Source organism: Zalophus californianus, chromosome 11 (genome assembly GCF_009762305.2).
Source record: "Zalophus californianus isolate mZalCal1 chromosome 11, mZalCal1.pri.v2, whole genome shotgun sequence".
NCBI lineage: Eukaryota > Metazoa > Chordata > Mammalia > Carnivora > Otariidae > Zalophus > Zalophus californianus.
The window spans coordinates 74,989,970-75,012,414 of NC_045605.1; the positions used below are offsets into that span (position 1 = coordinate 74,989,970).

Genomic DNA, 22,445 nt, shown 5'->3' on the forward strand with positions numbered 1-22,445 from the left:
CCGTTTTTCTGTTTTTGTTACAGCAAAATGTATCTATGGAGGAAAAGTCCTTGCAGAAGGCCAGCGGATTTTAACTAAGAGCTGCCGGGAATGCAGAGTAAGTTTCCATCTGATGATCCTCATCCCTTGGGGAGAATTACCAGATAGATAGATGGGCTTTGGTAGGGATCTGGAGTGGAGCAGGTTGGCCTGAATGGGTCTCTGAGGGGAAGGACTCTGGTGGGCTGCTGGCCAGGATGGGGAGGTCCCACCCACGGTCATTGCTCTGCTAGCTTGTGCTAAGCTGTGGATCAGGTAGCCTTGGGGAAAGCTATTGAAGGATGTGAGAAGGTGAAGGGAGCCAGCAGTTACTAGGAGTCAGGGAGCTTGGCAGGGGGCCCTGGGAAAGGATTCTGAGTTGATTTTGGGGAAATCTGTTTGTGATACCAGCTCTGGATGGTGCTCTCTCTATTCCAAAGTGTCTTAAAGATGGCGAGAAAATGCCTGTCTCCTGCCTGCCCCCACCCATCTTTTTCTTGGAATAAGACGTGTAGAAGCAGAGATCTTCAGTAATCATTCAGCTAACATACCTTGATCAACTGCTACATACTAGCATGGTACTAGATGCTGGGTATGTAAAGGTGAACACAGCAAAGGCCCTGTTTTTATAGAACTTGCAGTCTAGTGGGGGAGACAGATAACTAAACAATGTACAATATATTGCCGAATCCCATAAAAAATAGAAAGCATGCTGGAGAGAGAGCTTTTGGGTGGGTCTGGGTGGTCTGGGAAGGCCTTTGTGCAGAGGTACCATTTGAACAAAGTGTGGGAGCTGGCCGTGCAGTTACTTGGGTGAGATGCCATCCTCGGCGTGGAAGAGTGAGAGGACAGGGAAGGAGGGGCATGCGTACCAGGTGGTGCGTCACAGGGCAGCCACAGTCCTACAAGGAAGCACTGCTGGTTTTGTGGGGCATCTCCAGAGAGGCTGACCGGAACCACTGGGCCTCAGAATAGCCCATCTTTGTAAGTGCTTGTAACTACACCATTTCATTTGCTTTTCATCACATCCCTGAGGAAAAGAAAGGAATCTATTTTAAAGATGGAGAATGAGGCATTTAGAGACCTGGAAAAGATCTGGAGGAGCTTGAATCCAGTTCTTTACTGGGGCCTTGGCGGGGGGTTTGGGTGGAGGAAAGGCTCTTACCCGTTTCCTCTCTCTGGCCAGAATTTACCTCCAGGGGTTAACTCCCTCTGACTTTCCTATCGAATTTCCTATCCCCTCTTTCTTGGCTGCCACTGGGAATGGCAGAGATTCTACTGCTCCAGACACTCTGGTGGGGATGGAGGTGTGGTGGTCTTTGTGCATCAGCGGATGTTGTGCGTACGCAGAGGCAGGGATGGTGTGGCAGCGAGGGCTCTGTGATCTCTCAGACAACAAGGCAGGCTACCAGACCTGGGCACGGGGAAAGCTGGTAGGGTGGTCTCCAACCTGGGGCAGGCACATTACCACCTACAATGTTGGGTGGATTAAATGAGATAAAGTGTGTGAAGAACAAGAAACAGACTCTTGTTTCAAATATTTTCACCAAGTGTTTTTAGAAATTAACATACTGTTTTTTTAAAACTAAGATGAATAAACCCTTCTAGTAGTTCTGTTCAATTGTGTTCCAGCATTTCTTTAGCATTAATTTTTTGACTTGATGTGAGTTTTTATGTTATTAGAAATTCAGGTTGAAGCACAGTGATTAGTAAAGAACTTGAAAGTGTTTGTATTTGACCAATGGCACAGAGACTGTCACTCTAAATGAGAAAGAATGGAAGAATTGTATTTTTCCACCAACACAGAGTTCTAGGGGTCATAAAATAACATACTATAATCAGGAGAATTTAAAAATGTTAATTATCAGGTACTTTTTACTAGAAATAGTTTTGAAAATAAAGTTAAAGGTTTTGTGCCTAATTATGTGGCTGGACTAAATGGATGTAGAGGCTCTTATGCTACTGTAATCACAGTTCATATTATTTTCAAAATCATGCCAAGGTGTTTGTCTCTATTGAAACACTGGGAATTAGGATCTTACTCATTAAATATGTTAAAGGTTGATTAGAATTGTCTGATTTAATCAGTCAAGGCAAGCCCTTTTTATAAAAAACTTTTGTGAGTGAGGATTTTTTAAAAAAAGTCTTCATAGCATTTTGAATATCTTTTAACAAAAGCAAATACATACTCCAAATGCCAAAATTTTGAATATAGAGGAAAAAGTACAAGGAAGAAAAAGGAAATCGCTCCGGAATCTCACCATCTAGAGAGAATCTTGAACAGTGTTATTTTTGACAGGTAGAATGAAATGTATCTTACTGTCTTGGTTTGGGTTCCCCTAAAAGCAGACCCTGCACTAAGGATTTCAGTATGGATGATCGATTAAAGTAGTGCTCTTGGGAGCAACCAGTAAGGGTGTGGAGGATGCAGGATGGGGAAAGGCAAGGAACCGAGCAAGAGTGGGATTTTGGGTGAAAGGCCTCACATACCCTGGTTTGCTGGAGGGGTGGTGGAGTGTAAATTACACCCCAGCCATGGGCTCCCCTTGAGGAGCCTGTCAGTCCCTGGCTTTGGGCTCTGGCAGTGGGGATATAGAACTTGTGGGTAACTCTCTCTGCTCTCTGCATGGCAGAGTGGCTCCAGTGTCCAAGGAGTGCCATCTGAGGGTGGCAAGGATGAGCCATTAACAGCAAAGCATTTGGAACCTGGGGGATGGGCACACAGAACTCCTAAAAGGGATCCAACCATGTCCATCACTCTTATTTATGCAAGGAGGCAGTAGATAATAAATACATTGATGTTGACAGATAGAAGTAGAGGCATTAATGGTGAGTAAGCATTTTGTTTTCCTGTACATTAAAGCTTATGCTACAGCTGGTGAGGTTATTAATGTCTCTTGGTTTGTAATGATAGGTTTGAGTCCCTGTTGCAGGAACTGAGGTACAACTAGTAGGCACAGTGGCTTAGGACCAGTGCCAACTCTTGAGGCTGGGTGCCCCCCAGTGTGGCCTGAATTGAGGAGTGAGAAGGGGACGTAGCTGTGAAGGAGACTGAGCGTGTAGAGCAGGCTGTGTTCTCTGATCTTAGGGCCAGTTTTTAGGTAGGAGAAAAGCAAGAGGGCTGGATAACTTGGAGCAGATCAAGAAACCAAGAGCAAGGAGGATGAAAAGACACTTCAAGGAATGTCAGGGGCAGGACTGTCAGGATGAACATTATGAGCAACGAGAGGAAGCCATGGTACAAATTATCCAAATAATGAGTAGTTAGAAATCAAGTTGGTATGTTCATAATTGTTGATGTTCTTAATTAGGAATGGATGTGCCTGATGAAATGGGAGTTCCCGTCCCATGGTCCACAGGAAAGATAGTGTCTCGGAAATGGGAAACTCTATCTCCCCCCATCCCTCCTGGCTGTCCAGCTCCATCCTATTTCCCCCATCTGTGTTGAGAAGTACCTTTTTGCCTTAAATGAGACTCCTTTTCTCAAGCTTGATTCTTAGTTGACGTAAACAGCTTCTTAGGAATGGGAGGGAAAAACTTTATATTTTAGATAAAATACTCTCAAACTTTTTTTATAGTAATTAATGGACTAATTTTTAGAATTCAGAGTAACACTGAATACAGATGCTAGTGATGTCACCAAAGAAGACCTTTGGTGGATGAGGTCATAAAGATTCACCAGGTGAATGTTTAAAATTTTATTGTAAGCTATTTTATTTACATACAGGGAAACATCTCGTGCTCATCTAACCCTCATTCCGATCATTCGTACTTGGATACCTTGGCTCTTGCCTGTTTTGTCTGCCAGGAGAGTCTCTTCTTCCTTTTTCCATTATTCAAATGTGGCATCATCTTTATCATTTCTCCCTTCCTGGACAGCATGATTCTCTTATGACACATTATCATATCTTAACTGTAGAACATTTTTTAGCACTTACCATACTGTTTTAGGGTTTTTAGTTGAGATTGTTTTTTCTTCCTGCCCTCCAACTAGGAACTCCCCAAGCACGGGGAAGATGTGTTATGTAGCTTTTGGTTCACGGTGCATGTGATCCAGGAGTGCTAAAGCTGGCTCACAAAAGCTCATGAGTGCTCATTGTATAACTTCCTGACTCTGTGGTCAGTGACACCATGTCGGTATTTCAAAATCGGTCATCGTCAGGGCATTCATACCACAGAAATCCATAAGCCCTACAAATTAGGGCTCCCCATCCAACAGCCTATTGTTACCTTTGCAGCATACCACTGTTAGTGACCTTCTGCTGCATAGAAGTTTCTCAAAAATTATTGGTTGAAGTTGAGGCTGTTGAGACACAGAAAAGGATGCTTTCTCTGCCAGGAGTCTCATCAGTTTGATTTGCGACTTTGTCATTATTGTGGAATTCCTGGGAGTACTGTTAATTATTGAAGCTTATTATCACTGCAGGCTGTTAACAATGAGTGTTATATATTTGCATCATCGACTAAAAAATATGAACATTTTTTTTGTTTCCCGATGATTTGGCTTCCAGGGTGGAGTTTTAGTAAAGATTACAGAGGCGTGCCCTCCTTTGAACTGCTCAGAAAAGGACCACATTCTCCCAGAGAATCAGTGCTGCAGTGTCTGTAGAGGTAAGGGGGGCTTGGTGGTGGGGCTGTAGTTGGGATGAGGGTGGGGCGCATGAAGGTTTAATGAATAGTGTGAAGGTAGTAACAGGGGCTCAAAACTCTGCTACCTTGAAACTTGTGTGTCCTAGTTACCTTTCTCAGCCGTAGTCGTGTCAGTTGTAAACTGAGGGTAATGATAGTCTACTTCTCAGGCTCACTGGGAGGGTTAAATGGGATAATGCCTAAGTACCTAGTATCATGCCTAGCATGTGATAAATGTTCAGTAAGTGACAGTTCCTATAAGAAGAATGATAGTGCCTGCAATAATGATTATTATAACTGTCATCATTATTAGATTTTTCTCATGAGTGGCATCGGTAGGCATACTGTTTAGCCCTTTCTGTGGACCAATTCCTGTATCTGACAGGCAGAGACCTATAGTGAATCTTTATTCAGAGGATTACATGCAACTTTTTTACTTCACGCAAGCGCGGGGGGGGGGGGGAAACGCTTTAGCTAAGTAACACCTAACTGCTAATTCGTTCTCTGGCAGAAATTGTTTTGCTTTCTTTTCCTGGACTTGTCTTCTTTCCCAAATTTTGTGGTCTTTAAACCCTGGATCAGATAACTTTTCCTCTCTGAAAGGACTCACCCTGGTAGAATTACGTGGATTGGGAGAACCTAAAATTGATTAAAAATCTTACAGAACCAATCCAGTCAAACTCCTCTTTATGATGTAAAAGCTACACCCACCACACATCCTTCTCCACATTCTCAAATACTTAATGGAGTTGGATCCTTTCCAGCTCCCCCTTAAAGCTTCTAGAGCAGAGTGGTTTAGTTTAGGTTACTCCATATTTCACTTTATTCTATCTTTTCTCTAGCGCAAGGGTTGGCAGATATTTTCTGTAAAGGACCACAGAGTAAATACTTTTGGCTTTGTGGGCCAGAAGGTTTCTGTTGCAACAACTCAACTCAGCTGTTTCGCAAAAGTAACCGAGACAATAGGTAAATGAATGAGTGTGGTTGGTAGAATACAATTTCATTTACAAGAACAGGTAGTAGCCCATAATTTGTTGACCCCCTCCTCTAGCATCTTCTGACACATAGAAATGTTCTATGTTTTATCATGGAGTGTTCAGCTTATGTGGAGGTTGCTTGGTCATGAGAAGGCTACATTTGGGTAAAAATTCCTAGGACAACTTAGTATGTTGATAACTAAGAATGACTGATCATGCCATCAGAATATCTTCCCTGATTTGTCTGCGTTTTAGCTACAAGCATAGTAGCAGTTGAGATGCTGTAGAAACACTTAAAGATTGGCTGGAATTTTCAGAGGGATACATTTATTAGTAACTGATAGGGTTGTAAGATAGGTCTTATAATTTAATGCAAAATCCATCACTTGCTATTTGTGGAGGTGCCAAGTGAGACTCAGTTTATGTAAATCCTTCCTGATTTATGGTTTCATTAGAGCAGAATCATTGATTATCCCACAGAAACTCAAGAGGAATTTCATTGCTCTGACCCAGTTTACAATAGACCTGGTGTCACTGCTTCTGCTAATACTTCTCCAGAATGCGTGCGCTTCTTTACCACTGAAGGCACTAAGAGATGGGATCTCTCATTGAAAAACAGTCATTCAGGGCTCCACTGCTGCAATCCCGTAGCTTTTAGCACACCTTGACACAGCTTTGAGGGAAAAGCGGGAGGCCAGGAGTAAAACTTCCTAGATTAGATTATGGCTAGGACCAATTTGTGAAATTGAGGATTTTCTTTCTCCTGCTTCCTTTTTTGGAAGGAAACTACCAGCTTTGTTGGGAGGGGGCTGTTCATATTTCTTTTAGAGGTGTCTGTGTCCGAAAGGGTTATTTATTCTCTTTGACAACTTTACATTTTGACAGGAACAAGACAATACCTTCAGAAAAGATATGGTGAGGAGGTCCTTCTCCTGGGGAATGGGTTGAATTAAACCATTCGCGTATATGGATTCTCTGATTTACTCCCAACTCAGAGTTCAGGCACTGGAATGGAGAAAGCATTATTGTAGACAAAGGCCCCTTTCAGCACCATTTCCTGTTGTTAATCCCTTGTGTTGACCCAAAGCAGAGCAGACCCTAGAACATCTACCCCACCTTGTCCACATCCTGAGGCTTGCTCTGCATAGCAGACAATCAGAAAAGGAAAGGGGCGTTTTTTTTTTTTTTTTTTTTTTTTTTTTTTTTCCTGTGTGGGTCTGTTAGTCTCTTTATTCTGAAGATTGTCAAAAAGGCAACTCAGGTGAGCTCCAAGGTGTATTGTTTCAAACTATGCTCCCCTTGAATTTTATTCCAGATCTCTTAATTCCAACTATTTCCCAAGAGGATCTTCAGAAGTAGCATAATAGTCTTTCGTAATATTATGGGAAATGTTTTTCCCCTTGGACTTCTAGTTGTCTTTTACCTTTTCCTCTGTGTTCATGTTTTCTGCGTCTTGCAAGAAGAGGAGGGGTTCATTCTGTTCTGACAAGACTCAGAAAGCCCACTGGGCCTTTTCGAAGGCCTGTTATTCAGTTCTCCCCCCTCTCCCCTCCCCACACTCCTCCTTCCCCTCTCTAAAACAGAAAGTAATGAAAAGGCGACACTCAATTTTTATGTAAAGTAATTTTTAGCCTGCATATGGGGAGGCTGTACCATTTGCTTTGTGGACTGACTGGCAGGCAGTAAGTGAGCAGAGAGGCAGGCTCCTGATGACCTGAGGTGTGTATTTCAGGGATGAGCACAGTGGTATGATTTCAGCTGTGTGCCTTCTTCCGCCCTGCTGTTACTGATTACAGAAACTGAAGTGGCTATAGCCTTTCTCAATATCTGCATGAAGGGCCTCTAATTAGCATATTTATCATTTCTCTCTGTCTTTCTGTGAGTGTCAGGTCTTTAGTCTGAGGGAAATCACCCCGTGAGAGCGTATCATTCCTTAGAAGTCTGAATCACAAACTTCTTCGGGCCTGCTTAGGGAATGGAAGTTTTCTGGGGTTTTTTTTCAATGGGACTCCGTTGAGCCGCCCTGAGGAGGTTTAGACTGGGAATTTAAGAAAACACAGAAAGTGCTTTTTGCTTTATGCCCCAATTGGCTGGCTATATAATATGCATAAAGTGCTCTTTAAAAAAAAAAAAAAAAAAAGTTTTAATGATTATATTTTATGAATTCTTTAAATGTAGGAGATGAGGTAGTTGGAGATACATTCTGACCACACGAAATAATGCTGTCACTGTCATGTCTGTGACGTTGAAGGAAATAATTTTTAGTACTAGCTATGTTGTTGGCTCTGTGTATTTCATATATGAAATAATGTTGAACCCAGTTTTTGAGTTATAACTTGTCAAAGTATAACTCGTTGCCTTGATTCTGAAACTAATTTTTATTGAGTCATGCCCATTTTCTTACATGGTTATACAATTTGCCACTGCCTGCCCCTCCCCCCCGTGACTAATCAAGGAGAGAGATTAAGATTTTTGCTGAGTTTTTCTCTTTGTGGGAATTAAACCTAAAACCATAGAGTTGGGAATAACAGACTCTGACACATTTATGGCGTTCACTGTATCAACAGAACTGATATCTAGACGAGGGGCTTGGGCACCTTGCCTCTTAGAATCTTGGGTCATGCCACATGCTGTCACTAATTCCTCTGCCTTTTAAAGAAAAATGAAGGTAATCAGCTGAGCCCGTGATTACATCCACAGGGCAATTGGTGCAGCCAGGATGTCCCTAAGGAAGGGACTACAGGACAGTTAGGGAAGACACAAGCCAAAAAAACCAAAGTGATGGACACTGGCAGGAGGAGGCCATCCTGCAGTTGCGGGGACCCAAGGTATCCATCACCACCAGTAACAGCCAGAACAGTCCTAATCACCGCTGCAGTTTCTCTCTGCTGCCTCAGGACCATTTGTGCCAACAGCATGCAATTCGTTTACCTTCATCATTATGTTAAGGCAATGGCTGTAGCGGGAGCCTGACCGCTTAAAGTGTGTGGCCATGAGGTGGAAAAGGGGGAGTGGGCACCAGAGTGACCTCTCTGCTTCTGCTTGGGAAGAAGTAATAAAAGTGTGAATGTAGCCCCAGAAGAACAAGACGGCTCATGAATCATCAGTGGGCTCCGTTAAAGGGGGGCAAAAGGCCAACAATCTTGACCGCGGACCCTCCAAATTGCTCCAGGAAAACACACCAGTCATTTGGCCCATTCCAGAATTCTTGACACACTCCTCAAGGTTTTATTCCCCTCATATTGGCTCTAAGTGTAGCTTCAACATCGCCAATGACCTTGGAGGGTTTTCACTGCATGTTTAAGACTTTCGGTGTTGGGGGAAAAAAGTTCTTGCCAACATCTGTTCCCAGTGTGTTTATCTGTAATTTTAATTCGTGCTCACTTGCCTTGTCATCTGGCCTGGACTGAAATGAGTTGAGATTATTCGTTCTATTTAAGATTTTATGCCCTTACATTAAATCCTCCCAAGACTCTTGGCATCGGGCGCCTGGGTGGCTTGGTGGAGCGACTGCCTTCGGCTCAGTTCATGATCCTGGAGTCCCAGGATCGAGTCCCATGTCGGGCTCCCTGCTCGGCGGGGAGTCTGCCTCTCCCTCTGACCCTCTTCCCTCTCATGCTCTCTATCTCTCATTCTCTCTCTCTCAAATAAATAAATAAAATCTTAAAAAAAAAAAAAGACTCTTGGCATCATGATTTTTTTTTTGCCTTAGTCTTCCTCATCATTCTAGTCTCCATCAGAATTTGTAATTGAAATGGTTTTAGAGGATTTTCAGGGTATTTGAGATTAAAAGAGGCCTGGGAAAGAGGCACCTAATGAGTATATTTTCTAGTGTCTAAATAGAGGAACTGGTAGTTAGCAGCTGTGCAGGTCCTGTGCATACTGAGAGATGGAATCTGATCAACCTCCTGGCAGCCATGGGCTGACGTGGACTAGAAAGACAGGGCTCTATGCTCCACTGTTAAGACTGGGAGCAGAGGGCATTTGAAGATGAGTACAGTCTCCAGACATCCGTGACGTCATTGGCCATGAAAGTGCTGCAGTGTATCAGGGCCCACGGAGCCCCTGGAAGGGGGAGGCACGTTGTCTCAGAGAGAAAATCTGAAACTAAGGTCAGGTTGCCTTGGACAGGGAGACCCTTAAGTGTAGACTATTGTAGAAGAAATGGATTGCTTTCTAAGATAGAACCTGGGAGAGTCCAGAGCTCAGTCTCTACTGGGTTCATCCTGTTGGCCTAACCCTGTCAACAAGGAGGTAGAGGAATGTCCTCACCCCGAAGGGCCCAGGCTTCTGTGGTATATGTGTTGGTTGTGGAGTACTTATGGGTGTTCAGTTTTCATAAAAGATCTTTGGGCCATATCCCTCCAGGCAGTCCATGGGTAGAGTTCTCTCCATACCAATGAGGCACATGGAATATACTGTACTTCGTATACCTTAGTTCCTATGGAACTTCCAAGAGTGGGCAAGCAGAAGTGATGTGAGAGCTTTTCTGGATTTGAGTTAGGAGTGCATTTTTTCATTGTCCAGGTACATCATTTCAGAGGCAACTTGCCTGACCTGCAGGAGGACCCATTAGGGGTAGGAGATTAGGGGCAAGAAAGGGTTCTCTCTGTGGAATCAAACTTCAGCTGCTTAGAGAAATCAGAAATTTCCCAAGGCTAGTGGTCTACTCATTCCTTGTTGTAAGAGTCACAGTAGGGAATCATAAAGATGCTTGTCCATGATTGGCTATAGAAGCCAGAGAAGAAGCAGAATGGATGGATAGTTTTACTGTCATTATAAAGGGAGTAGAGTGAGATCTAGAGAATGGCAGTAGCTTTAAAGACAGCAAGTTGTTAGTGTTACTGTCTTCCACTGACAACAGAACTCTAGATACAGGACCACTAAGGGAGTCCAAATTTTAGACTGTTCACCACTAAAGTGTGACCTCAGCATTTCTGTTGCTTCGTTAATTTCCTTGAACATGATATGGGCACGTGCTGCTTTGTGTGTTTGGAACCTCTACCCTTTGTCCAATCAGCCTCACTCAGCCTTCACATTGCTTCAGATCTTGTATTAGGACCTTTGTCTAGGATACATTCTTGAAGCACCTTGTTCCTCTCCATCACAATGTCTCCTTGTAACCCGATACTCTGCATCAGTCACTTCTGTGAGCTTGTCTGATGACTAAGAACGTGGGTATGCTGTTCACGGCATTTTTGTTGTTGTTTGTTTGTTTATTGCCTCGCACAGTACCTGGGCACACAGTAGGCACTTAATAAATACTTGTCATATAATGGATGGTACCCATGCTAGAAACAAAATGAGGTATTCACATAAGACCTGGAATCTCGTTTCTGTAGATAATGTGTCTTCTCTGAGGATCTGCTCATGTTCACAATTTGAACGTGAGCTCCAAGTGGGTTTCACTCACCTTAGTGTCTTATTCAGGGATGATATTCTGTCGCGTGATTAAGTTAATTTTCTTCTGGCTTGGAGTATCCAGGCAGCAAGCCACCATGGAATGTGTTCTGGAGAAAGAAGCAAGGTTTGTTCTTTTGGAAAGATCAGGACATGTCACAGACTAGAGAATGCTAATGGCTGGTGGAGTCCTGGCCTTTTTAGGCCAGGTTTAGCATTCCTGGAATGTCCCTGGATGATTAAAATCATGGCTGGGCAGCTGGGCAGTCATGTGGGGTGGGGTGGAGAGACGGGGTATTAGAATCATATTTGGGTTTTTAGCCGTTTTACCCATCACTGACCAGCTGTGTAACTAGAGGAGGTAGTTAACATCTTTGAGCCTTGGTGTATTTATCTTTAAAACACTTAATTCTTGCTTTGGAGGACTGAGAAGATTTAGTCATTAACTAAACAAATATTTATTGACTGCCTATAATGTGTTGTCTATTGCCTTAGGCATGAGGTGACCGACCTTCACAGTCCTTTCCCTTGAAGTGAGCTTCTAATGAGATAAACATTACATAAACACAGAAATACACAGTAATTGTGATCACTGCTATAAGCAAGAAAAATAGGGTGGTATGGAAGAAAATAATGGGGCTTTCTTCAGACTTGTGAGGCAGGGAAGCCTTCTCCGAAGAGCTTATGTTTTAAGCTGGGACTTGAAGCCTGAGAAGAAATTACTCTGGCAGTGATGTATAATAATGTTGTGAGTTGGTGAAACAGGCTTGTAAAAACTGAATCAGGAAAGAGGTTGGGAGACTAGAAGAACTTAAAAGGCTGCTAACAGTTGGAGAGGAATGATGGAGGGAGAGAAGGAGTCTTGTTTGTTGACTCAAGTCCAAGTTAAAGATTTTGTATTTTTCTTAAGTAAAATGGAAGCCCTTGGAAGATTTTTTAAGGGGGAGAGTGACATGATCCAATCTGTGTTTGAAAAGGATCTCTTTGTGTGCAAAATGGGTTAGAGACTGGGCGAGAAGGGGAACAGGAAGGCAAATGAGGCCATGTCCCTTTGAGAGATGATAATAGGTTGGAGTAGATGGGTTTTTCTTATTACCGTGAAGTCGAGGAGGAAATGATATGTTCAGGAAATACTTACAACATAAAATTAATATGCACAATCCAATTTGAGAACATGGAATCTCTGCCCAGTTCTGTGCACTTGGAGAAAATTGTAACTTGACCTGAGCAGGCAACTTCTATTTCTTCTCTCTACTCCTTACCCCCACCACTGCTGAGGAGTTTCAGGGTCTCATTTTCATCGTGTTTCAAGAATTTTCCCCAAGTTTTTATGTGCACTAAACATGGACTCGTTGGAAAGCTCTTCAGGAGTTCCATTTCCAGGATGGTTTTGTTGATTAAGGAAATTGAGGTGAGTTGGTTATTAGCAACTTAGGCTTGGGCTGGTAGGTTTGTGGTTTAAAAATAAAAGGTAGAACGCTCAAAAAGTATAAAACTTAGAGAAAAATATTTTTCTGTTGGTGTAGGTAGTTGTATTTAAAAGATTGCTATCAAAATTGACACAGTATTTTCAATTTATATTCCATGATAAGCATGTGAAGAATGACAGGTAACAGTTCCGTGTATTTTAATAATATCATAATTCTGGTGATAAAGGTTAAATTGTGTTAGAGAAATTGGCTATATATTTGCCTCTAAAGAAATGTGGAGTAGTTCTCTGCATATTTATAGATTCCTTTGTTCCAGATCACATGTACTTTGCCATGATAGGTATTTAAGTGTTTGAAGTGGCTTAGACTCTTGCCAGTGAACCTGGGGAGGGCCAGTATATTTGAGGGATCAGGGCAAAGATGATTCCTAGTTTTCTAGTTTAGGTGGATAAAGGTGCTGCAGTTGAATGTGAAGAGCCCATAGAGCATGGATTTGGGAAGATCAAGAGTTTAGTTCTGGCTCGGTGACCTCTGAGTGCCTGTGAGGACATCCAGATGGATTGTCAAGTGGCTGTTGGCTCTAATGATAAAACCTGTAAAGTGGGATATGCCGTATAGTCAGTGCTATTTCCTGTGCTCTAGAGGGAACTCTGAGCCTGTATTATTGTTTCTAGGGAAGGGTGGATGTTCTCAACCAGGGGCCAGAAATGATGGGGTGCTAACATTGCCCTACACTCAGTTTCTGCAAAGAACAGATTGGCAGAACCTGCAGTCGGGTCCTAAGTGGGCCTATTTAGAAATGTTTTATAGGACATAGATGGATTATAATCCACTGAATGTAATCATTAGTTGTCTAAGCTTCTAAGTATTTAAATTGCAGAAGAATTATTTTCTTAGTGTTCTTCACAAGACCTTCAGAGTCAAATCATGATTCTGCCACTTCCTGACTATGGATAAAAAAAGTTCAAGTCTCAACCACATTTTCCTAATGTGTAAAGTGAGGATAATAGTAATTTTTTGGAGTGTTGAGGGTTTTGTGAGGTAAGGTGTTTAATAGGCTTAACACTATGCCTGGCATGTTGGAAGAAGTCAGTAAATAGCAGTTTTTATAATTAGGATGTTTTCTGTGTTTGGGCTGGTGCTAGTTAAAAGAACTTGCTATGTTCCTCTGTTATAGGAGAATAACTCTGAAGGCTCGAGTCACTTATTGAAAATAGTCAAGTAAAAAAAAAGCCAAGTAGAAGAATATTGGGCTGTGTTTGTGTATTCCACAATCTGGTCACAGTTTCTAATTTTGAAAAAATAAATCGATTTAAGAAAGAGGGTGACTTTCAGTAGTCTTAGGCATCAGATTATGTTGATAACCAGCTGAAGAAAAAATTACCCCAGGGGTAGCCAGAGGACTTGTGGAAGAGATTGTGGTGGCAACTGAAGACAAATATCCAGGAAGGGAGGGATCTCTATCCTAAATGTCTTGCTACTGAGACATATCAGATAAGAAAGACAAATCCTTCAGGATTCTGAAATTTGGAGAATCGAGGATTTATGACTTGGCAGCCAACTCCAATGCTGAGGTCGGGTTTAAGGACTGAGGCTGTCCAGCTGGGGTGATGAAAGTATCCTAAAACTGGATCGTGGTTGTGGCTGCACAACTATGGAAATTTATTAAAAATCATCAAAGTGTGTCTTTACAAGAGGTGAGTTTTATGGTATGTAAATTATACTCAATAAAAATGATTAAAGAAAAGTGGTGACTAGCAAACCAGTCACATTTGCGTTCCAGTTGGTTAAGGAGGGGGTAGAGGCATTAAATGCCACTATAGATTCATTCATCTCTTCATTCATTCGTTAATTGACCCTCTGCTATTTCTGGCTGGCGGTGAGTCCGTCCATCTCTAAGCCATCCATCCAGTTACCCTCATGTGGAAAGTTTTGGTTGAGAGAAATGAATCAGACATAGACCCTGACTTAATGAAGTTGGAGTGATTGAAGTTAGGATTTTTTGTTAAAAATACTTGGAATTACCTCACGGAAAATAGATATGGATCTTGAGAATGAGAAGAAACCAAATTGTGGTCTTTTTAAATCTACACATGCAAAAAAGGAGATCTTTATCCTTTGGATGTAGAATGCTTAGTTAGGAATTTGTTGCTTTGGGGAGGGCAGTGAAATAACCTAGTGAGGAGTAACCTTGGCCTCAGACCTGGGTTCTGGCTCCGTGTACCTACCACAACCACCTTCTCTAAACTCTAACTGCCACATCTTTAAAATACAGATATTAATTTAATTTAAGTAATAGAATTAAATGGGACAATGCATGTAAAACACTTGGCTGAGTGTCTGGCATATAGTATGTATTCAGTGAATGTTTGTTGTTATTATTACATCTGTGCCAGATTATTTGGCATTCTGCAGTGCACCCTTCTTCCTCACGGGTTCGAGTCCCATTCCTTTCAGTAGGATTTGTGCCTCACCCTTTCTCATGTTTCTATCTGTGATGAACCCGAGGTCAAGTTTTACATCACCTAGAAGTGCTTTCTCTTTCCCTGAAACACTGATTATACTCTTCATCTCTCACTTAACATAGATTGCCTTGTATTTACACTACCCCGGTATTTGGCGTGTCTCCCCTTAGCTTGTAATTTTCCTTGTGGGCAGAGAACATGTCTCACACATCTTTATTTTGCTCCCAGAGGCTTGCATGGTTCCTTAGTCCACAGAAGTTAGATGCCCCGTAAATACTGATTATTCACTCCTGCAGAAAGGCAAGCGGGCTGTGAATAAATACTGCTTGAAAGAAGGCCTGGATTAATTAATGAAACACATGCTTTTGGCACAGTGGTCAGGCTCAACCAAAGTAGATTTGACATTAGGGTTGGTTTGTCCCACAGTCCCTTCACTGTACTTGAAATACAATTTACCCAACTCCCTGCATTGTGAATTGACATGGCACATGCTTGATAGAGATGCATTGGGACATCAGCATTGTTTGAGTGGCTTTTTGCCTGCCTGTCAAATGCATGTGGAAGGAAAAGGACAGTTGCAGTCTTCTGGAAAGAAGAAGAAGAAACAAAGAATACATGTCATAATGGATGCACATATGACCTTGAGTCAGGCTTCACAATGAAAGAAAACGTGACAACTTAATTACTGATCGATTCTGACATGGGGAGGGAAGTCCAGGTACTTTCTCTGGCAGTGAGAGTTGTGATGTCTAAAAATTGTCTCTTTGGTAGCAAAATCAAGTCTTTTTCTTTGCAATGGTTATTACAAGCCTTTAAAACCCTCCTGGAAGTGTTTTTGGGTGACAGAGTTTGCAGATTTCCAGCAAGTTAAGTTTTTGCTCTGATTTTGATTGGGGGAAGTTAATAGGCCACAGGTAGTGAGGTTGAATCTGATACTGCGCTCACCTATCACTATGGGTTCACTCTGTAATGTCCTGAGGAACAGCTAACCCCTTCACTTTTTAATCCCTAAGTTTTGCTATCTGAGAGGATGTATGATATGGTGAAAAGTACTTGGGCCTTGGAGTACACCAGACCTAATTTAGAACCTTGTCATCTCTACTTACTAGCTAGATGTCAGTGAGTTTGAGCTTCTCCTTCCTTGTCTAGAAGTGGAGGAGAACTAAAGGAGTGTCAAAGGGGTATTTTAGGGAGAAGAGTAGTTATTCTGGGAGGAATTTCTGAGATTCAGAAAGAAAGTTGGGAAAATAAATGTTAAAAACGTGGTTTGAAAAGGATGCCCCGGGAAACATATTGTAGGATGTTTCTTGCAGCATTGTGATTCAAAACCTGCAGGTCACCTCAGTGCCCATCTGTAGCATAATGGACAGATGGTGGAAAATTCATGCTACAGAATATTAGACAGTATTGATGAGTGAACTGTAGCTACAGGCATTATCAGGGATGAATAGAAAAAACAATAGAGAATATGTAAAATAGGATTTCTTTCATGGGAAGTTCAAAACAGGCAAAAACTGAATGCTCTCTTTAGAAATAAGTACCTATATCTGACAAAACTATGAAAACATGCAAAGGAGTGATTAACACAAAATTCAGGATAGTTATTTTTGATGGCTGGGAGGGGGGACTCTTTGGGGAAGTGTCATTAAGGGGTAGTGATAATATTCTGGTCATATTAGTTTTATATATTCATATAGATTCATTTTACATATTTTCTATGAATCATAAATTTTGTGGTAAGGCAATTATAAAAAGACTGGTTATGTCAGAAAGTGGTGGGAGGGGGATTCAGGGTCAGCATGGATCAAAGCCTTCAGGATGGAACCTACTTTGAGCATTAAGGAAAAACATCTCAAGCACTCGACAGTCCAGAGTTTCCCATTCCCCCTCTCCCATTCCCTTCCTAACCCACCCTTGCACATTGCCAAGTTACGTGTTCATGCATGGTGCTGATAGACTGAGGACAATTCATGCTCTAGGATTTGCAAGCCTTTTTTCTCTTCTGATGTGAAATTTTATTCACTTTTTCTAGGTCATAACTTCTGTGCAGAAGGCCCTAAATGTGGTGAAAACTCAGAGTGTAAAAACTGGAATACAAAAGCTACCTGTGAGTGCAAGAATGGTTACATTTCTGTCCAGGGAGATTCTGCTTACTGTGAAGGTAAGTAAGCTATTTAATACAGTCATTTATGAGAAGTGTATTCCTGATAGACATGGTTGAAGGTTGAAAGCCATCACTTGGCTCTGGTCTTCTGGGAGCCTGTAAGAAATTACATCAACCGTCAAGGGTGTGCTGTTCTCCTCGTGTCTCCGGGCTTCTCAGTAGCATGTGAAAGCAAGACCTTTGGGGGTTGTTCTGAAATACGGCAAAGCCGCAAAAACAGTAGGGCTGTATCAAATCCCAAGTTCTGCTTTCACTGTAATTAACGATCCCTAGCAAAACCATAAAGACCTAATTTTCTGTTGTCTTCAGTAGATGATTCTTTCCTAATTTCAGCTAAATGTTACATGGTGGATCCTCTTTTTGAATGATGCTTCAATCATAGCTTATATCTAACTGCCTTTTTTCTTCACCTGCCAAGGTCAGAATTTTTTTTTTTTTCAATTGGCTTTCTTAATGACTGATTCATGAGTTGCTAATTCACAAACTCTACTAAAAGTCACAGTGACAGATGGACTCATAACTTTGGTACTTGGAGGGGTGCCGTTACAGGGGTTAGTGGCTTCAAGGATCAGTGATGCCATTTCCACTCTAGAGAGCAGAACAGCTCCTGTGTCTTACATGAATGCCTCTTTCCGAGCTCAGTGCTCCTCCTGGCTGGTGGTTGAGCCTTACACACGCCTGCTCCTGTGTAGTGTCCTAGTATCTGAGCTCATCCATTGTCAGGTGCTCACTGGAGCTCTCTTCAGGTTAGAGAAGTTCTCATAGGCAAAGTGATGGGGAAGCTATTTCTGTGTACTGGTTGGACCCAATCATTCCTATCATCTTCACAAACAATGTATTGATCCTTGACGCTCTCTCACTCCGAAAAGTAGATGTCTGGAATGGGATGAACGCTGCAAAACCTTGATCGCACTCTTCCAATTGGTTTGGTTCTCCAGTGGCTCAGGTATTCTCAAGGTAAAGACCATTCATAATGATAATGGTAAATTTTTTTCCGTTCTGTTTTGTATCATTGATCCTTGCCTATTTTTTTTTTTTTTTTTTGGCTTTGATGAAAGACCTCTTGAGTTGTTAAGAAAATGTGTCTAATCATCACTGCTGCTCTGTACTTGGGTGGCCTGTGGTTTTGATTTCTCCTAAAAAGACTTTCTTCACTACTTCTTTGTTTCTCATTAACAATACAGTAAAACTAGTAGGTCTTTTCTCTTTCCCCTTTAAATCTTTTTTTTCCCCCCCTTTTCCTTACTTTTGTAGATTTGAACTTGATTAAAGAAACACACCACTTGGGAGGATGAAGTTGCCCTTTTGCTTATGAACCATTTTTCATCTATCCTTCAATATTCTGTTATTCATTTGTCAGTTTTGAGGAAGAACACTATTAATTTCTTTTAAGATTTATTTATCAGCATGTGTGTGTGAACAGGGGGAGGGGTGGAGGGAGAGAGAATCTCAAAGAGACTCCCCACTGAGCACAGAGCCTAATGAGGGGTATGATCCCACGACCCTGAGATTATGACCTGAGCTGAAACCAAGAGTCAGATGCGGGGCGCCTGGGTGGCTCAGTCATTAAGCGTCTGCCTTTGGCTCAGGTCATGATCCCAGGCTCCTGGGATTGAGCCCCACATCAGACTCCCTGCTCAGCAGGAAGCCTGCTTCTCCCTCTCCCACTCCCCCTGCTTGTGTTCCCTCTCTTGCTGTGTCTTTCTCTGTCAAATAAATAAATAAAATCTTAAAAAAAAAAAAAAAGATGCTTGACTGAGCCACCCCTTATGCCCCAGAATGCAATTAATTTTAGTACCTCACATTAATATCTGTTTCTTATATCTTAGGCTGTTTTTTATTTTTTTGTTAGAAAATATAATTTCAAAACTTTAAAATATGAACATTCTCCTCTTCATTTACCACAGAAGAATCCTGAAAGCCAGGTAATGGTCTAAAAAATTTACTCACTATTCTCTCTGCAGATAGACTACGAACAATTAAAAAATGAGAGAAGGAACCTCAAAACAATTTGAATCCTGGCTCATCTCCTAGCAGAACAAGTAAACCCCCTATTCTTGACTCCCTTTAGCTGTTGAGACCTAGCCGAATCTGGGAGAAAATTGCTGGTGTGCAAGGTGTTTGGGACCCCGTTTCATTCCTCGTTGATGCCATTTTTTTTTTTAATAGAATCAACTCCATGAGAAGCCATTTGTGATAGTTAAGTCTTCCCTTTGTGTGTGAGGCCTTACTTATTGATAGTATTGAGTGATTTTAGGTCCGAATCACTGTTTTCTGGGACGTACTTCTTTTTTTTTTAAATTTTTTTATTGTTATGTTAATCACCATACATCATTAGTTTTTGATGTAGTGTTCCATGATTCATTGTTTGTGCATAACACCCAGTGCTCCATGCAGAACGTGCCCTCATTAATACCCATCACCAGGCTAACCCATCCCCCCAACCCCCTCGCCTCAAGAACCCTCAGTTTGTTTTTCAGAGTCCATCGTCTCTCATGGTTCGTCTCCGCCTCCGACTTATTCCCCTTCATTCTTCCCCTCCTACTATCTTCTTTTTTTCTTAACATATATTGCATTATTTGTTTCAGAAGTACTGATCTGTGATTCAACAGTCTTGCACAATTCACAGTGCTCACCATAGCACATACCCTCCCCAGTGTCTATCACCCAGCCACCTCATCCCTCCCACCCCCCACCACTCCAGCAACCCTCAGTTTGTTTCCCGAGGTTAAAAATTCCTCATATCAGCGAGGTCATATGATACGTGACTTTCTCTGATTGACTTATTTAACTCAGAATAACACCCTCCAGTTCCATCCATGTCGTTGCAAATGGCAAGATCTCATTCCTTTTTTATGGCTGCATAATATTCCATTGTGTATATATACCACCTCTTCTTTATCCATTCATCTGTCGATGGACATCTTGGCTCTTTCCACAGTTTGGCTATTGTGGACATTGCTGCTATTAACATTGGGGTGCACGTACCCCTTCGGATCCCTACATTTGTATCTTTGGGGTAAATACCCAGTAGTGCAACTGCTGGATCATATGGTAGCTCTATTTACAACTGTTTGAGGAATCTCCATACTGTTTTCCAGAGTGGTTGCACCAGCTTGCATTCCCACCCACAGTGTAGGAGGGTTCCCCTTTCTCCTCATCCCCGCCAACATCTGTCATTTCCTGACTTGTTAATTCTAGCCATTCTGACTGGTGTGAGGTGGTATCTCATTGAGGTTTTGATTTGGATTTCCCTGATGCCGAGCGATGTGGAGCACTTTTTCATGTGTCTGTTGGCCATTTGGATGTCTTCTTTGGAAAAATGTCTGTTCATGTCTTCTGCCCATTTCTTGATTGGATTATTTGTTTTCTGGGTGTTGAGTTTGATAAGTTCTTTATAGATTTTGGAAACTAGCCCGTTATCTGATATGTCATTTGCAAATATTTTCTCCCATTCTGTCGGTTGTCTTTTGGTTTTGTGGACTGTTTCTTTTGCTGGGCAAAAGCTTTTAATCTTGATGAAATCCCAATAGTTCATTTTTGCCCTTGTTTCCCTTGCCTTTGGCGTTGTTTCTAGGAAGAAGTTCCTGCGGCTGAGGTCGAAGAGGTTGCTCTCTGTGTTCTCCTTTAGGATTTTGATGGACTCCTGTCTCACGTTTAGGTCTTTCAACCATTTGGAGTCTATTTTTGTGTGTGGTGTAAGGAAATGGTCCAGTTTCAGTCTTCTGCATGTGGCTGTCCAGTTTTCCCAACACCATTTGTGGAAGAGACTGTCTTTTTTCCATTGGACATTCTGTCCTGCTTTGTCAAAGATGAGTTGACCATAGAGTTGAGGGTCCATTTCTGGGCTCTCGATTCTGTTCCATTGATCTATGTGTCTGTTTTTGTGCCAGTACCATACTGTCTTGATGATGACAGCTTTGTAATAGAGCTGGAAGTCCAGAATTGTGATGCCGCCAGCTTTGCTTTTCTTTTTCAATATTCCTCTGGCTATTCGGGGTCTCTTCTGGTTCCATACAAATTTTAGGAAGATTTGTTCCATTTCTTTGAAAAAAGTGGATGGTATTTTGATGGATATTGCATTGAATGTGTGGATTGCTCTAGGTAGCATTGACATCTTCACAGTGTTTGTTCTTCCAATCCGTGAGCATGGAACATTTTTCCATTTCTTTGTGTCTTCTTCAATTTCTTTCATGAGTATTTTATAGTTTTCTGAGTACAGATCCTTTGCCTCTTTGGTTAAATTTATTCCTAGGTATCTTATGGTTTTGGGTGCAATTGTAAATGGGATTGACTCCTTGATTTGTCTCTCTTCTGTCTTGTTGTTGGTGTATAGGAATGCCACTGATTTCTGTGCATTGATTTTATATCCTGCCACTTTACTGAATTCCTGTATGAGTTCTGGCAGTTTTGGGGTGGAGTCTTTTGGGTTTTCCACGTACAGTATCATATCATCTGCAAAGAGTGAGAGTTTGACTTCCTCTTTGCCGATTTGGATACCTTTGATTTCTTTTTGTTGTCTGATTGCTGTGGCTAGGACTTCTAATACTATGTTGAATAGCAGGGGTGATAGTGGACATCCCTGCCGCGTTCCTGACCTTAGGGGAAAAGCTCTCAGCTTTTCCCCATTGAGAATGATAATTCGCCCTAGGTTTTTCATAGATGGCTTTTATGATATTGAGGTATGTACCCTCTATCCCTATACTCTGTAGAGTTTTGATCAGGAAAGGATGCTGTACTTTGCCCAATGCTTTTTCTGCATCTATTGAGAGGATCATATGACTCTTGTTCTTTCTTTTGTTAATGTATTGTATCACGTTGATTGATTTGCGGATGTTGAACCAAACTTGCAGCCCAGGGATAAATCCCACTTGGTCCTGGTGAATAATCCTTTTAATGTACTGTTGGATCCTATTGGCTAGTAGTTTGGTGAGAATTTTTGCATCCATGTTCATCAAGGATATTGTTCTGTAATTCTCCTTTTTGATTGGGTCTTTGTCTGGCTTTGGGATCAAGGTAATGGTGGCCTCATAAAATGAGTTTGGAAGTTTTCCTTCCATTTCTATTTTTTGGAACAGTTTCAGGAGAATAGGTATGAATTCTTCTTGAAATGTTTGGTAGAATTCCCCTGGGACCTAGGATGTGATCTATTCTGGAGAATGTTCCATGGGCGCTAGAGAAGAACGTGTATTCCGTTGCTTTGGGATGGAATGTTCTGAATATGTCTGTGAAGTCCATTTGGTCCAGTGTGTCATTTAAAGTCTTTATTTCCTTGTTGATCTTTTGCTTAGATGATCTGTCCATTTCAGTCAGGGGGGGTGTTAAAGTCCCCCACTATTATTTTATTGTTGTCAATGTGTTT

General features: G+C 41.8%; 1 protein-coding gene across 3 annotated transcripts in view; it reads left to right on the forward strand.

Annotated features, from left to right (window-relative positions):
• NELL1 (neural EGFL like 1) overlaps positions 1–22,445 on the forward strand; it is an 821,645-nt gene that overhangs the window by 200,748 nt on the left and 598,452 nt on the right. For all 3 annotated transcript variants that reach the window (XM_027581185.2, XM_027581188.2, XM_027581186.2), the window contains exons 10-12: positions 24–97; positions 4,530–4,629; positions 16,952–17,080. In XM_027581185.2, coding sequence (XP_027436986.1) covers positions 24–97; positions 4,530–4,629; positions 16,952–17,080 — 303 coding nt within the window. The remainder of the gene's footprint in view (positions 1–23; positions 98–4,529; positions 4,630–16,951; positions 17,081–22,445) is intronic.